This window comes from Taudactylus pleione, unplaced genomic scaffold, assembly GCF_031769625.1.
Source record: "Taudactylus pleione unplaced genomic scaffold, aTauple2 ptg000330l, whole genome shotgun sequence".
NCBI lineage: Eukaryota > Metazoa > Chordata > Amphibia > Anura > Myobatrachidae > Taudactylus > Taudactylus pleione.
Window position 1 is genome coordinate 3,493,277 of NW_028284731.1, and position 13,220 is coordinate 3,506,496.

Here is a 13,220-nt window from a genome sequence, read left to right on the forward strand (position 1 = left end):
CCGCTCTTCATCATAACTCATCATTTTACATATGGAAAATTATTCAGCATAATCAATATTTTAAAGTAATGCAACACAACTCACCCCACTTTATCAAACTGGTATCGATTGGCTGGATTTGGGGTTCTCTTGCCATCATCTCCATGGTAGAGGCACCGGAGAACTGAATCAGGGTTCAGCAGATCGCTAGTGAAGGAAGGAAAAGAATTCAGAGATCCTTGTAATAACAACAAATAATTTTTTTTCTACCCAGCCATTACTATGGTGAACGCTTCGCATTTCCCTGGTGTCTTACCCTGCACTGATGGCATTTGCCAATTCAGATGCTGGCGTGACGATTGCCTTTACAGTGAGTATGTTAAGGTTCATAAGGAAGTAGAAAGTCAAATTTAAAGAGCTGCTATCTATGAAGAAAAGAGAGAAAGACTGCGTTAAACGTACCCTCATACTGTGTAAAATATGTACGCAGTGGCAATATTTACTTACCTTTGCACTTAATTATGATGGAAACACACAGTGGATGCCTCTTTAACATTTCCTTCCTCTTATCGTCCAGCTGCACCCCAAGAGTTGGACGTCGCCGCTTCTACATAACAATGGCCACAATTAAAATTGTGTAATGGATGAAAAGTATGGACAGATACAGATACAAGGACTGCAATTCCAGCAAATTTCAAACAAACATCGGTGCAGGATAAGAAGTTGCACATTACACTACAACAACCAGACGTTTTCTCCCATTGTCTAGCCTACACTACAAAAAGACAAGCAAATTGCTGATTAGTTGCTAAGGCACGTTGTGATGGCATCAACACCACCATTATTCGATGGCTCCCTTGCGATGACCATCCCTACCATGGCGTTGCTCGTCTGAAATTGCATTTTCACCATTTGAGCCTCTGGGGACCATGGACATCAAAGATGCTCACTTGGAAAACAGATTCTCCTTGCCATATCCTCGACTAGGAAGGTAGGTATTTGTTCTTCGTTTTCCATGAAGGTTAGTCTGCTTTGAGATCTAAGCAATCATTTCAGCACAGATTACTTTCCAGATTCCTTATGAACCAGTAAATTGCCAGGTTTATGACGGAGCAGGAAGGCCAATGACTGACAATGTGATGGGCCCACACGACTAGGTCTATGGGGCTTCATGGGCAGCAAGACAAAGTCCTCTGCTGCACAGCTGTGCAGAAAAGTCATCTGGTCTTCAGTGCACAAATTTCCACAATTCTATACCTTTTTTTGGGCTTAGGGTGAGTGCAGAGCAGTTCGTTAGACAGTGTGGTTCTCCCCTCCCTCCTTGTATTCTGGCTTGGTTAATGTTAAAAGCGGATATCCTTGTCAGCCAACCGGGATATAGAAGGGGAGGAGCTTGGGTTAGACTGGTTTATATAAAAATACCAAGGCTGCTAATGCCATCTGCTATACCCCAGCACCTCAAGTGTCATCCATAGAATTAGAAAAAGAAAAGATTTTACGAAGTACAACCCTATTACAAGCTTTCAACAATGCTTTGCACTGCTTTAACTGCTCCAGTCAAGGAAGCTTTTGATTGAGACTTCATGCTTCTAGCTGAAGCTATGCATTCTAAATCTCTAGATTGATATAGTTATATTAGACAACCCTTTCTTCTGAGCACCTATGCTAATCATGTATTTGGTAATAAAGATAGTTTGGCATAACTGTGCATTGTGCTGAACCATTACTAAATGAAATGGCCTTAGATTTGGAATGCATAAAAGGATATTAGGTTTCCATAATTGATATACTACCTGCTGTAGTGTTGAAATAAACTAATTCCAATCGTTGAGAGAAATAACAAACATTGCTTTTTCTTACCGTTGTTTGCTCTTCCTCTGCGTCTGAATCACTTTCATCATCTGTGAGTATAAAGAGGCAGTTAGGAAAAGTAACCACTATTGCACATTTCATTACCAGACCAACACCACATTTTAGTTACCTGCAAGTGTCACTGGGAAGAGCTTATTCTGAGTCAATAAAAACCTTTATTTTGTAGTATTGTATAACAGTACTTCAGCAATGTTGCAAAGAAGAATTAGTGAAAATTAATGGGCGAAGATGTGCAAAGCTAACATAGACCAAACAGACTCCCAGCTGTAACTGCAGCTAAATGTGATGTAGCCAGGTATGTGATGTACCAGGTATTTAAACAAATGTGAGAAAAGTATAGTATACAGATATACATATTACCTATCTGGTGATCATTTTTTTAGAAGTAGATCAACCGCTCTTGTAAGAATCATAAAGGACCAAAAGATCATTAAGCAAAACAACTGCAAAGAAGTAACAGGAAACAACTTTATGCCTCCAAAATAAATTCTTAACCGAGAAGCTATGTAACTCTAACCATGGTCTCTATAACTGTATCAGAAAGTCTCCTTATTAAAGATCATGGCTTAAGAGCTGTACAAATCCAAGATGAAAAGCAATCCCTGAACTAACAGTTCCCATATCAGAGGAAGACACCACTACAGGCTCACTGACTTCCTGTCCGTGTACTATGACCGTCATTGCCAATCTTGTGTTACCAAGAGCATCAGAACGCCTTCTCTCTACTTTTTATTTATAGAATGAGTGAAAGCACTGCAAAACAGAGGGAACTGATAAATCAGGTGAATATAGCACCGTGACGACATGGCACAGCTGTAAATTCATGGTCCTGTAACAACATGGTTCAACTGGCTGCCATCATATCAATGCCTGGCTGGCCTCATCTCTCCACAATCCGATAAATGTCCTGGTTGAGACACCACTTTCTGGAATGTAGGGCATGCCTGATGAGGTAATCAGCCACCTCTGGTACGAACATTGCGGACACATTTTCTAATGACCAATGCATTATCCTGCTGGATTCCCCACAACATGAACAAGAGCATATAGACAGCTCTTAATTCTACAACATTGATCAGAAGCTTGGCTTCCTCCCGGGACCACACACTCTGAAACCGGCAGTGAAGGATGACAGCACCCAAGTCCTGAAATTTGGTATCTGTCATCACAATTAACCACATCTTGCACCAATAGGTCAAGACTTGTGCCCACACTGGGTCATGCTGTGCCCTTGGCAAGGTGTTTGCTGACCCATGACCAAATGCTACTGTCTGAACGTAAAAGAAGGCAGGTTGTAACTTTTCCTTCTCTTCAACTGAAGTAACTTTTTTCTGAGGCATGGTCTCATCCAGTTAGTAGGTTTTAGATTTCTCACAGATTGTTATCTTTTTACCCTCTTCCAGAAGTATATAGGTCTCAATGAGAGAAACCCCCTTTAGTTGATTCTTCTATCACTCGCCTTGCTAGAAAAACTACTATTCCAGTGCCAGGTTCAGCTTCTTTAAAAAATAGTACAGACTGTAAATTGGATGTTTCTTTAAAGATGATTTTTTACTATACATAAAATACCCGGCAATTTATGCTGGGTACACACTAAACGATGTGTGTACCCAGCGATATCGGATGCAGCAGACCCAGAAGGGGTGCCGGCATCGGTAAGTTCAAACACACTTGCCGATGCCGGCAACACTGAAAGACGGTGGGGGTAAGTAGCGGGTCCAATGTGCATTTGGCAGCATGGCTTCGCTAATGATATCCCAGATTGTACTGCAAGTGGGAGCGTGCACCGTTAACGATATAGTGCGTACACACTGGACAATAAAAAGAAATTGTTGTAACGATGTGTTATCGCCAATATCGTTCAAAATATTGTATAGTGTTTACACAGATAAAGCCTTGATCTCTGTATGATATGTTATGTTATGTGTTGGGCAACACATAAAACCCCTTTACCAAACACATAAAATCCCTTGAAAATACCCATGTAACACTCCTCTGTACGTGACTTGTTATACTGTACATTTACTTTGTTTTGTCAATCGACTTTTTAATGTGGATAAAACGTTTGTACCTCTCCTATGTTTTAATAAAGGAAATTTATAAAAAAAAAAAAAAAAAGATAAATTTTACGTCTACTGGACTGGCTCTTAGATGGGCTTATCAACTAGAAGGAGGACTACATTCAGGTACTCCTCAGTCACATCTGTTTTTTGGTAGAACACATCAGAGAATCAGCTGCTATTGATGCTGGGTTGGTAATATAGCTTGTGTCTCATCATCCGTGGTGGCTGCAAGACATTCACTTTGTTTACGGTCTCGGCAGGCAAACTCTAAGGGGTAGATTTACGGAAAACTTTTAAAACAGACAAATAGATGGTTGTCTAAGGCCACTCTTCTCCACATCCAAGGGAAGACAACATGGGCCTTTGGCGCAGAACCCCTGCAGGGGAAAAAGAAACCCCCATTGACGGGTTGTCAACAGGAGGAGACTCCCATTTGCTACACTCCTCGACGGAGTGGGTAAAAGGACGCAATGCGCTTGGAGACCTGAAACCGCTTGTTAGAGTGGTCCAAGCCTACGCTAGTATTTCCTCAAGCTGTTCAGATTTAGGAAACTCCACCGAAACCTTTTTCCTACTCTTGAAAACCGGCACCTTGGGTCTAGGAGCTAGCTCCTCGTCCTTAATAGAGAGGACCAATTGAACTGCGCTAACTAAGGCAACAATGTCCACTTGAGGGAGAGGCTCCTCCTGAACAGATGAAGTCTCATCCTCAGAGGCACCGGAAATTTTTTCTCATGGTCTGAGGAGAGATCCGAATCAGAGACATCAACCATCTGGGGGACAGAGCTCTCACACCTGGACAAGTCTGCAAACAGAAGTATGGTCACTATCCAGAATCTGCCGAAAGGAGGTAGACACCTGTGCTAAGCCCTGCACGGACTGTGAGAAGGTGCTCATCCATGGGGATTCCAGCGCAGGCAGCTGCAGATGAGACTGCATAATAGGGGCGGGTTGGATCTCCAAAGTAGGAAGGACAGGCGCGGGAACTGTAAGGCGATTCACCAACTGCGACAAGTTGGCCGCCAATGTCAGTACCTGGCTGAAAGAAGTAGATTGAACGTCTCGCTGCGTGCCTGAGCAACAATGGATACAGAGACCATCCTGGACCGCATCCTGTGGGGATAGAACAGCAGAACAAGATCTACATGTACGCAGCAAAGGAGCCTCCACCTCCTTGGGCACTTTGTTATTGGAAGACATGTTAACGTATTCCAAGAATGGCCGCTCAGTACCTGTGCAAGATAGGAGGGAAGAGAAATCCTATGGCGGGAAGCCTACGTGAGGGATCACACTATGGGCTGGGGCTAACAGGGAGTGCCTACCTCCCCCTGCTGACATAAATCCCCCTGGGCAATGGCCGCTTACAGGCTCCAGCGCACTGCTTACAGCACTGTAGACCCCCCCCGCTGTCTGTATGCCCTGGTGGTCTAAGCAGGGGTGCGAGTGCCCCGGCCTCCTTCTTGTCAGCACCGCCAGTGGTCTCCACACCAGCGGTGACAGTCATGCTGATGCGGCTCCCTGAAAGCAGGGAGCCGTCCTTGCCTTGCTGCCTCCAACAGCTGGGGTCCTCGTGTGCTGCGAGGACCCGGCAGAGGGCGCCGATCCACCGGCACCGGAGTTTGGTGGAGCGGCACCCCCGGCGTTGCCTGCTCAATAAAGTAAAAAAGCAGAAAAAAATCTGGCCTCATTAGCAGCCTATACTCCAGCGTAGTCTCTGTGTCCCGGAATCCAGAAGGACGCCAGCCCAAACGAGGTAAGTCCCATGCGCTGTTTACTCGTGGTCAGGTTTAGGTAGCATAGCTGGGTTAGCGTTAGGTTTTGGGGGGGGGGGGGGGGTGTTGTGTTGAACTAAGGGGGTAGACTAAGGTTTAGACACGAAGAGGGGAGACTTAGGTTTAGGCACTAACTGGGAGGGTTACGCTACAAGAATGGAGGGGTTAGGGTAAGGATACCAGCCATCGGGAGGCATCCCGACAGCCGGCATTACATACTGATTCTGAATTATACACAAGTGCAAGAACAACAAATTGTCACTGAACATTTTAAGGAGATAAACTAACTGATACGCCAGCAGGTTTTCGGGTAAGTGGCTAGGAAGTGTGGAATCTGACTTTTGTGCTTTGTTATTCAGGTATTGGAAAAAACGCTAAACATTTTCTTGGTAACATGTATGTCCACGCTTTACACATAGAAGTATTGTTGGTCTTTTTAATTACCTTGTGAATCGTCAGGAGGTTTAAATAAAGCTTTTGCCTCTTCCACACTTCCCTCAATGGTGACAATAAGCTTCTTGTCTACAACATGGAAGTAAAGGAATTCAGCATTGTAATCAAGTATAGCAGCAAAAAAGCACAAGAGCAAAATGCATACAGTGTCCACTTCTCTCATCTATTATAGAAGAACAATAAACCACAACATAAAATTAATAGGAAGATATTTGCTGTATGTCCAGCCATTGTGTTGTGTGCGTATTTAGTCTAGGCCACTGTTATCCAAATCAACCCAGTGGTGATGTGAATGTAGATTATTAGACTAGATCACAGGTTCTCAAACTCGGTCCTCAGGACCCCACACGGTGCATGTTTTCCAGGTCTCCTCACAGAATCACAAGTGAAATAATTAGCTCCATTTGTGATTCTTTTAAAATGTGTCAGTGAGTAATGAGTACACCTGTGCACCTGCTGGGTGACCTGGAAAACGTGACCTGTGTGGGGTCCTGAGGACAGAGTTTGAGAACCACTGGACTAGATAATTACCAGGTATTAATAGCAATAATACAAAGGGGTCTATTTACTAAGCAGTGTTAGGGGACAGAGTGAAAAGAGATAAGAAAGTGATAAGGTACCAGCCAATCAGCTCCCAACTGTCATCTCACAGGCTGTGTTTGAAAAATGACAGTTGGGAGCTGATTGGCTGGCACCTTATCACAGACTTATCACTTTTCACTCTGTCTCCTAACACTGCTTAGTAATTAGACCCCAAAGTGTTACATACAGGCAAATCAGCAAGGTTAGTAAATAATGCTTTTAGCGCTGCACCTCAAAGCTTAGAAACAATATCAGTTTGACACTTATAACCGCAATAATCTGCCAACCATTTAATATGCTCCTTACAGACACTCTTCACCTGTAGCAAACTATAGCAGTTCAGCAAAAACCTACTAATAAGTGTGATCCACAGAATAGAAAGTAAATATAACAGGTGTGAAACAGGACAGAGAGGAGATGAACAGAAGATGTATACTCACCCTGCCTATAGGGCTGGGAGTAACTGTTCATGTGGGCTGATATCAGGGCAAGGGAAAAAAACAGACACAAAGAAAGCAAGGCATGAATAAAGAGAAAGGGGGGAATAGATAGAATATGTGAAGCACAGGAAAGCAAACAATGTGGGGGACCTCCTGGCTATAAGACTGAACATGTGCAACATGGGGCAAGTGGCACAGTACATACTGACAGTATTAGTACATCCTACACATAGCAAAATGATGTCACCACCAATGCATAAACATCTCAGTCCATAAACTCACCATGTTAAGGTGCGTACACACTGAGCGATCAGGAAAGACAGTACGATTACAACATCGTAATCGTACCGTCATTCCTGATCACCGGAAGTGTCTGCACTGAATGATCAGTCGTTCAGTGCAGGCACAGTCCATCATTCCTGAACATGGCCAATCTGTCATTATCGGGAGCACGCATCACTGGTCGTTTCTGACATAAAAGTGCACGATTACTGAGCGATGGCACGATTAAGATGTCGTAATCGTGCAATCGCTCAGTAATATCGCCCAGTGTGTACGCACCATTAGACTTGGTTAAGGTATGACAGTGTTGCAATATATTAATACAAATTCACACAAAATACATAACAGTATTGTTTGTAAGTTTTTTCACAGTGACTATATGCAAACCTATCTATCACTTTTGGTGAACCTTGCGTTAAGCATTAGCCTGTGATGTGCTCAAAATAAGAGGAGCAGTTACCTAGAACGGGCAGAACGGTTTTCTGGGGCATGCTGAAAGGTGCTCCTTTTGATCCCTCTCCCTGACTGTTGTATGCTAGCTATGCAGCACCCCAAATCATTGGGTCTGCAACAATTCTGCATCATCACAAAGAAGCTTGCAAGAGCTATTACTCCCTGTTTGTCAGCAGTGAATAGGTTAAATCAACAAAATTTGCCAGTTCCTTGCACATATTACCAACCAAGATATGGAATTAGGGGTAAAATACCAGCGCACAAATCATACCACATGCAGCTCAATATAATACTTAGACAAGAAGAAATAGTGGAGTGTATACCCATGCGCTAAAGCAGCCAACAGATCAAATGACCTATGATGTTGTTCCCGCAACCTCAGAATAAATACTATCTCTATGCAAATTAGATGACTGTTATCATGTCGGCGCTCTAATAATGAAGCAATAAAAAAATGGAAAGTCAATTCCTATTGCACAATTTCTATATAATCAAACGTCTTATCCTCAGAAGATTGTGAGTCCTCTGTTCAGAGAAAGCTTGTTCAATCACTTCAAATCTTCCTAATCATGTCATCCGTGGACAAAGGTGTAGATGTGTCTCTCAAAAAAATGGAGAGAAAGCAATACATAGCATAATCTCCTTTTTAATAATGAGTAGACACATAAAACATGTAAACACACGTGACATATAAAATCCTTAATTAGAAGAAAAAAATACAATTACCATCAAGGCTTTCAGAACTATACAAAAGTTCTGGATAGGTATGTATAGCAGAAATCCTTAGATGTCCACAGATCTCAATCAGCAATAACCAGTCAGGCCAATACTGTGACAGGATCCAGGAAAATAAGCCAACGCGTTTCCACCCCTTCCTGGGGTCTTTATCAAGGCAAAGTGAGTAAGTGAATGCAGTCCTAGAGATTTTACTCTCTTAAATACTGTCATTCACCAATCAAAAAACAGCAGACAACTAAATACAATACAAAACAGGTGTATCAGACTAATCCCTCCCTCCATATGAATATTCATGTGTTTGAGATCGAGTAATGTCACTTAAGCCAATAGGTTTGTGTTTGGCTCCGATCACGTGTTCCCCCACGTCATTGAACCCGGAAGTCTCCCCCGCACCGAGGCGTCCACATTGTCTAGGCAACTTTTCAGGTTATATCCGGCATAGCCACCTTAGCGTCTATATTGTCAAGGAAACTTCCCCGATCACGTGACCTGCGGCGTCAGCGCGGAGGTCATGTGTTCCAAATTATCCCCGTAGTCTGGGGGACCATCATTGTTACTTCCGGTAGAGCGATCTTAGCATCCCTGTTGTCAAGGGAACTTCCCGATCATGGGACCTGCAGCGTCAACACAGCGTTCTCTTTGTTTAAGAAAATCTTTGTTTACATTGGGTTTAGTCCGCAGCATGTTCAGGATAAGGCTGATATAACGCTATTCTTTAAGCACATTGAACAGGGATGATTAAAACCTTCAAGGCTGGAGTTCGATATTGGCACAAGCCCTCATAAAAAATATATAAAAACAACATTGTAAGTAAAGGAACATGAAACATAATAATTAAAATAGCAATCATGTTAAAAGATAAAAACTATATAAAACCATAATTATCAGTAATAGTGGGTTAAAATCATAAAAACCATTTCAACTCAAAATCAATATTAAGTCCACTTGGTTGCAGGGTATTAAATTCATAGATATACTGCATCTCTTTTTTGGCAAGTTGTCGGGCTAGATCCCTTCTCCTCCAATTGCCTTTAACCAAAATTAACCCTGCGAATCTTATAATATGAGAGACCGAACAATTATGTGCAAGTTTAAAATGTTGAGAAAGAGCATGACTCTCCAGACCTTTTTTAATATTACGTATATGTTCGTCTAATCGAATCTTTAAAGGTCTGGAGGTACGGCCTATGTAAACCAAATTACAAGAACATTCTATCATATATACCACATTTTTTGTGTTACAGGTAATAAAATCATCAATCGTTTTTTTTTAAACCATTAATAGTCATTTCTTCCGTCTTGTTGCCCCCATAAGTATTGGGTATGGCTTTGCAGCCCATACAAGATCCACACCTAAAAAAACCTTTCGACTTAATATGACTACTCTGACCACTGGAAGGAAACGCACTCCTGACAAGTTTATTCCCTAAATTGGGTGCTTTCTTGTAAATTAATTTCGGTTTGTCGGTTATCAAACCACCTAAGACTGGGTCCTTTTTTAAAATAGACCAATGTTTGTTCAAAATTTTTTCAATGGTTTTGTGTTGAGCACTGTAACCTGTAATGAACGCCCATTGGTAATCATTGTCTTGTTTCACCTTCTTTACATTCTTCTTAAGTAACTCTTGTCTCTCAACAGTTTTTTTAATATATGGGGTGGAGTTTATTTTAAATAATAATTACTTCAAGTTTAAAGATGATTTTTATCTTCAGAAGGTTGGGACCGCTATGGGCACCAGGTTCGTGCCAAGTTATGCGAATATCTTTATGGGACAATGGGAAACCGATGCCGTATGGCTTAATAACCCATTTGGCGCGAACCTGGTGTCCTGGTAGCGTTTTATCGATGATATTTTATTCTTTTGGATAGGAGATCGTTCTCTCTTAAATGATTTTTGCTTGTATTTAAATAACAACCTCTTAAATATTGATTTAACTTTTAATATTAGTGATGTGGAGGTTAATTTTTTGGATATCACCATTTATCATGTAAGAAAGGAGATTATGACTAAAACCTTCTTTAAACCGACCGACTCAAGAACCTATATTGGAGCAGATAGTTGTCACCACCAAAATTGGCTGCGGTCAATTCCAGGTGGACAATTGAGAAGGCTTAAACGCAACTGCACTGATAATGAGATTTTTAAAAAACAGGCCTTGGAAATGAAGGAAAATTTTATAGCATGCAGGTATGACCAAGATACAGTAAACAAAGCTTTAACCAATATTGAAACTGTTGAGAGACAAGAGTTACTTAAGAAGAATGTAAAGAAGGTGAAACAAGACAATGATTACCAATGGGCGTTCATTACAGGTTACAGTGCTCAACACAAAACCATTGAAAAAATTTTGAACAAACATTGGTCTATTTTAAAAAAGGACCCAGTCTTAGGTGGTTTGATACCCGACAAACCGAAATTAATTTACAAGAAAGCACCCAATTTAGGGAATAAACTTGTCAGGAGTGCGTTTCCTTCCAGTGGTCAGAGTAGTCATATTAAGTCGAAAGGTTTTTTTAGGTGTGGATCTTGTATGGGCTGCAAAGCCATACCCAATACTTATGGGGGCAACAAGACGGAAGAAATGACTATTAATGGTTTAAAAAAAACGATTGATGATTTTATTACCTGTAACACTAAAAATGTGGTATATATGATAGAATGTTCTTGTAATTTGGTTTACATAGGCCGTACCTCCAGACCTTTAAAGATTCGATTAGGCGAACATATACGTAATATTAAAAAAGGTCTGGAGAGTCATGCTCTTTCTCAACATTTTAAACTTGCACATAATTGTTCGGTCTCTCATATTATAAGATTCGCAGGGTTAATTTTGGTTAAAGGCAATTGGAGGAGAAGGGATCTAGCCCGACAACTTGCCAAAAAAGAGATGCAGTATATCTATGAATTTAATACCCTGCAACCAAGTGGACTTAATATTGATTTTGAGTTGAAATGGTTTTTATGATTTTAACCCACTATTACTGATAATTATGGTTTTATATAGTTTTTATCTTTTAACATGATTGCTATTTTAATTATTATGTTTCATGTTCCTTTACTTACAATGTTGTTTTTATATATTTTTGTATGAGGGCTTGTGCCAATATCGAACTCCAGCCTTGAAGGTTTTAATCATCCCTGTTCAATGTGCTTAAAGAATAGCGTTATATCAGCCTTATCCTGAACATGCTGCGGACTAAACCCAATGTAAACAAAGATTTTCTTAAACAAAGAGAACGCTGTGTTGACGCTGCAGGTCCCATGATCGGGAAGTTCCCTTGACAACAGGGATGCTAAGATCGCTCTACCGGAAGTAACCATGATGGTCCCCCAGACTACGGGGATAATTTGGAACACATGACCTCCGCGCTGACGCCGCAGGTCACGTGATCGGGGAAGTTTCCTTGACAATATAGACGCTAAGGTGGCTATGCCGGATATAACCTGAAAAGTTGCCTAGACAATGTGGACGCCTCGGTGCGGGGGAGACTTCCGGGTTCAATGACGTGGGGGAACACGTGATCGGAGCCAAACACAAACCTATTGGCTTAAGTGACATTACTCAATCTCAAACACATGAATATTCATATGGAGGGAGGGATTAGTCTGATACACCTGTTTTGTATTGTATTTAGTTGTCTGCTGTTTTTTGATTGGTGAATGGCAGTATTTAAGAGAGTAAAATCTCTAGGACTGCATTCACTTACTCACTTTGCCTTGATAAAGACCCCAGGAAGGGGTGGAAACGCGTTGGCTTATTTTCCTGGATCCTGTCACAGTATTGGCCTGACTGGTTATTGCTGATTGAGATCTGTGGACATCTAAGGATTTCTGCTATACATACCTATCCAGAACTTTTGTATAGTTCTGAAAGCCTTGATGGTAATTGTATTTTTTTCTTCTAATTAAGGATTTTATATGTCACGTGTGTTTACATGTTTTATGTGTCTACTCATTATTAAAAAGGAGATTATGCTATGTATTGCTTTCTCTCCATTTTTTTGAGAGACACATCTACACCTTTGTCCACGGATGACATGATTAAGAAGATTTGAAGTGATTGAACAAGCTTTCTCTGAACAGAGGACTCACAATCTTCTGAGGATAAGACGTTTGATTATATAGAAATTGTGCAATAGGAATTGACTTTCCATTTTTTATTGCTTCATTATTAGAGCGCCGACATGATAACAGTCATCTAATTTGCATAGAGATAATCTATATAATACTTGTATATTAGAAGTCCACTAAATCTTCATATACAGTAGTAAATAGAATTATATTACATATAAAGCACTATGGATTTAAACACATTGCGCTCAGATGAAATAAGAGATATGGTAAGAACTTACCCTTTGTTATCTCTCTTTCTACGAAGTCCACAGGGAGTCTTTGGGGTATAGGTGATGGCAAAGTCATCCGGGCGCCAAGCAGTAAAATTTTTCTCCCAGGATGCACTGGGTCTCCCCCTATACCCCACCCCCGGGCCAGAGGCACCTCAGTTTCGTAGCAAGTCAAAGGCCGGAAGAGGATAAAAGAGAGAAGAACGTCTGGAACACTCAAGAAGCTCATTCTCACACAAAA

General features: G+C 41.3%; 1 protein-coding gene across 2 annotated transcripts in view; it reads right to left on the reverse strand.

Annotated features, from left to right (window-relative positions):
* The window catches only part of THOC5 (THO complex subunit 5), a 48,989-nt gene that overhangs the window by 5,332 nt on the left and 30,437 nt on the right, over positions 1-13,220 (reverse strand). The window contains exons 10-15 of one of the 2 annotated variants that reach the window (XM_088443527.1): positions 7,162-7,197; positions 6,131-6,208; positions 1,840-1,880; positions 487-586; positions 296-404; positions 85-186 (exon numbers count right to left, since the gene is read on the reverse strand). In XM_088443527.1, the coding sequence (XP_088299653.1) occupies positions 85-186; positions 296-404; positions 487-586; positions 1,840-1,880; positions 6,131-6,208; positions 7,162-7,197 (466 nt within the window). The remainder of the gene's footprint in view (positions 1-84; positions 187-295; positions 405-486; positions 587-1,839; positions 1,881-6,130; positions 6,209-7,161; positions 7,198-13,220) is intronic. The other variant, XM_088443526.1, reaches the window with a different exon arrangement.